The sequence below is a fragment of the Carlito syrichta genome, unplaced genomic scaffold (assembly GCF_000164805.1).
Source record: "Carlito syrichta isolate Samal-C Ts95f unplaced genomic scaffold, Tarsius_syrichta-2.0.1 Scaffold309200, whole genome shotgun sequence".
Classification (NCBI taxonomy): domain Eukaryota; kingdom Metazoa; phylum Chordata; class Mammalia; order Primates; family Tarsiidae; genus Carlito; species Carlito syrichta.
In genome coordinates, this window is record NW_007253296.1 from 1,062,023 (window position 1) to 1,065,753 (window position 3,731).

At 47.6% G+C, this 3,731-nt stretch overlaps 1 protein-coding gene across 3 annotated transcripts in view; it reads right to left on the reverse strand.

The window, feature by feature from the left end:
• Positions 1-576: 576 nt before the first annotated feature.
• The window catches only part of HNF1B (HNF1 homeobox B), a 56,851-nt gene continuing 53,696 nt past the window's right edge, over positions 577-3,731 (reverse strand). For all 3 annotated transcript variants that reach the window (XM_008066965.2, XM_008066964.2, XM_008066963.2), the window contains one exon: positions 577-1,541. In XM_008066965.2, coding sequence (XP_008065156.1) covers positions 1,429-1,541 — 113 coding nt within the window. In that variant the 3' untranslated portion in view covers positions 577-1,428. The remainder of the gene's footprint in view (positions 1,542-3,731) is intronic.

The window sequence follows — 3,731 nt, forward strand, 5'->3', positions numbered from 1 at the left end:
TTACTTTTGGCAAAGTCTTAGCTGGTGGAGTCCCCAGGCCTCTGACTATTTTTACTCTTTGGACCATTTGTATTCACTAGCATCTCCCCTAAGAGAGAATCGTGGGCAAGAGGTGACATTCACAAAGAACCCATTCTCTTAGTGACTGACAGCCCTAAGGCTAAAAGGCAAGTAGGAGGAAAGGCTGGAATTGATGCTTAACATGACACTAAACATTTTACTCACAGGGTTTTCATTCTTCCTATCTGTTTCTATGACCATAAGTCACCAAGCCCTGACTCTATGACTTTACCTTTGTTGAACTGCAGGGAAGAAAAGGGTGTGGGCTCCTGCTCTGGCCCGATGCCTTCTGAGGGACTTGTGGAGTCTGACTGGGGAGTCCATTCTCCCTTACCTCGACACAGAGACACCAGGGACATGACAGCTGTGAAGGCCATCTGCCTTTCTACACCCCAGGTGACATACTCAATGATCCCATTGGGGTACGTGGAAAATTCCAAGGAGACCAGAGGCCAGGGGTTCTTGGTGGGACCATGGCAGGGAAAGTATCAGAAGCAGACACACGAGTCTCTGAGCAGTGATAAAATAAATTGTTTTAATGGGAGGCTTTCTGAGACTGCAACTTTTTCTTTTGTTATCAAACAGCCAGTGTCCCTGCCTTGGGGTTTCTTGGATGTGCACTGGCTGAGCTCCTAACCCCTCAGGAAGCTAGCATGTTACTCTGACACTATGTTCAGCCCCTCCTGGGATCCAAAAGTGTGTCGACATCAGGAGATTGGAGTTAGCTGGCAGTCAGTCCAAAGTACATCATCCCTGTGAGTGTCCAGGCCTGAGGGAGGAAATAGGAAAGGGGCTCACTTTCCACTTAGGGTGTTTCTCCAAGAGGGAAGCGAGAGGGGAAAAATCACTTTTAAAATTCTGACTCTGACCTTTACAAAGAAACCTAATAGACACTTTAGTATTATATACAGGGCAAAGGGGACAGGACACAGAAGGGAAATTGCACTTAATTACAGTAGTTTATAGTTTACACCCATTGAACAAAAATTTGCTTCTTTAAAAGAAATCTCAAGATCATCTGGGATGGGGGTGGGGAGAGAGTTTGCAGATATTTACAGTGTGTTTGGCTCAGTTCAATAGCACACGTCCTCCTCTCCTTGTTTCAGTAACAGATTCAAGTTTTCACATCAGTTTGTTCAGTGAAGGATCACAACATAGACACTATTGCTTTCTCGCTTCCTCTTCCGTGGTTTCTTGTCTTCCACCTCCAGGACAGACAGGAGAACTTGACATCTTGGGAGAGGCATTGTGACAATACTGCATAGAAGAGAAGCTGAGCTTCGGGCTGCGCCTCCTGACAGCGATTGTCCGAAGTGACAGCAGAACGTCAGTCAGGCAAGCAGGGACCTCTTGCCGGTGCTTGTCAGGTCACTGGGCTTTTCCATGACAGCTGTCCAGAGGGTGATGGTGTGGAAAACAGGGTCCTTGTTGCTGTGCACAAAGTAAGTGAGGTGTGGGCATCACCAGGCTTGCAGAGGACACTGCAGAGAGAAGAAAGAGAACTCAGTTGTGTGCATTTGGCAGGGACATGGGCCATTAGTTTGGTTTCTCCAAGAGAACTGACACCCGACTCTACCAGCAAAGAGCTGGGGGTGGAGGGTTGGGGGCCTAGTGTCTGCTCAGGTCTGCAGTGTTGGTCCTGGGGCACACTTCCTTTAGGGCAACCCAGTGCTGGCTTTCCTGGTCACTCTGGAAGAAAGAAGTGAATTGCTGGGGATCTTGGAATGGTCATAACTTGCTGACCTTCATCCTAAAGTTAGATTCCTCTTTCTGTGAAAGTGGTATTTATAGCGTGCTCAGAGTGGTTGAAAAGGCAGCTGGGTAGGGAGTGCTTCCCCTTGTGGAAAGGTCTTTTCCTAAGACCTCTAAGAGTAGAGATTCCCTATACTAGTGGTCCCCAACCTTTCTGGCATCAAGGACTGGTTTCAAGGAAGACAATTTTTCCATGGACCGGGGTGGGTGGGGAGATGGTTTCGGGATGATCCAAGCACGTTACATTTATTGTGTACTTTATTTCTAATTATTACATCATAATACATAATGAAAGTATTATTTTGATGTGAGTCTGCAAGCGATTTATTGTGGTCTCTGTGCAGTCAAACCTCACTGCTAATGTTAATCTGTATTTGCATCACAGCTAGCATCACAGCCTCAGCTTCACCTCAGATCACCAGGCAGTAGATTCTCATAAGGAACATGCAACCTAGATCCCTCGCATGCACAGTTCACAATAGGGTTTGCGCTCCTATGAGAATCTAATGCTAAGGCTGGGGACCTGTGCCCTAAACCACAGATTCCCAAACTTTAATGGACCTACAAGTACTAGAAAGAGCCTGTTAAGCCGGGCTCGGTGGCTCAGCCTGTAATCCCACGCCTTTGGGAGGCTTAGGTGAGTGAATGGCCTGAGCCCGCGGGTTCGAGACCCACCTGGGCAGCGAGACCTCATCTCTACAATAAATAAAAAAATCAGCTGGGCGTGGTAGCGCGTGCCTGTAATTCTGGCTACTCAGAAGGCTGAGGTGGAAGGATCGCTGGAGCCCAGCAGGCAAGGCTGCGGTGGCTGGGACCGGCCACTGCACTCCAGTCTGGATGACTGAGTGAGACTTCAACTAAAAAAAAAAAAAAAGAGCCTGTTAAAACGTAGATTCTGAATCAATTCTAATTCTTAGGTCTGGGGTGAGCCTGAGACACTGCATTCCTCATAAGCTCCCAGGTTATGCCAATGCTGCTGATCTACTTAGAGAGCTGAGGCCTTAAAGCGCATGAGAAAATTGCCACTTACTCAAAGAGTCCATCAGGGAAGGAGCATAGGAAATTGCAAAGTGTTTTCCACAGGTTGATCACTATTGGGATAAAGAATTCAGAGGGGAGTAGGGAAAAGCTCCAAGGACTGAAGGCCTCTGATGCCATCCTTCTGTGTGAGCTGGGGAGGGATACCCACTTGACTCATCTCAGGGCAGTCTCCCCTGGGCCTCATTCATTTTAACAGTTTTGTTTGTTTGTTTTTAGACAGTCTGGCTCTGTCACTCAGTCTGGAGTGCAATGGCACAATCTCAACTCACTGCAGCCTAGAACTCTGGGGCTTAAGCCATCCTCCTGCCTCAGCCTCCTGAGTTACCTGAGTAAAACAGGCTATCAAACTTGGCTAATTTTATTTTTTGAATAATCGGGATTTTACTCTGTCACCCAGGCTGGCCTCAAACTCCTGGCCTCAGGGATCTTCCTGCCTCAGCCTCCTAAGGTGTTGGGATTACAGGTGTGAGCCATCCAGCCTGGCCTGCTTTAACAGTTATGGAACATCATTATTCTTCTTTTCATTTCTGGGGCATCCCTTTTTGTTTCCCTCGGTATCCTCCTTCCCTTTTATGTTTGTTGGCATCTAAGGTTCTGCCTTTGACTTAGTGGCTTATTCTCTCAAGACTTCCCTGCCCCCCCCACATACACATAGTCACACATGCATGCACGCACACACCACTACCAATACTACTAAAAGCCTGTTATTCCACTGTTATCTCATCTATCAGTATTCCCAACCATAACCCTCAATGAGGTTACCATTATGTCCATTTACAGATTGGGAAAACAAGCCTCAAAGAGAGTAGGCGAGCCGGGCTCGGTGGCTCAGCCTGTAATCCCGCACCTTTGGGAGGCTGAGGTGAGTGAATTGCCTG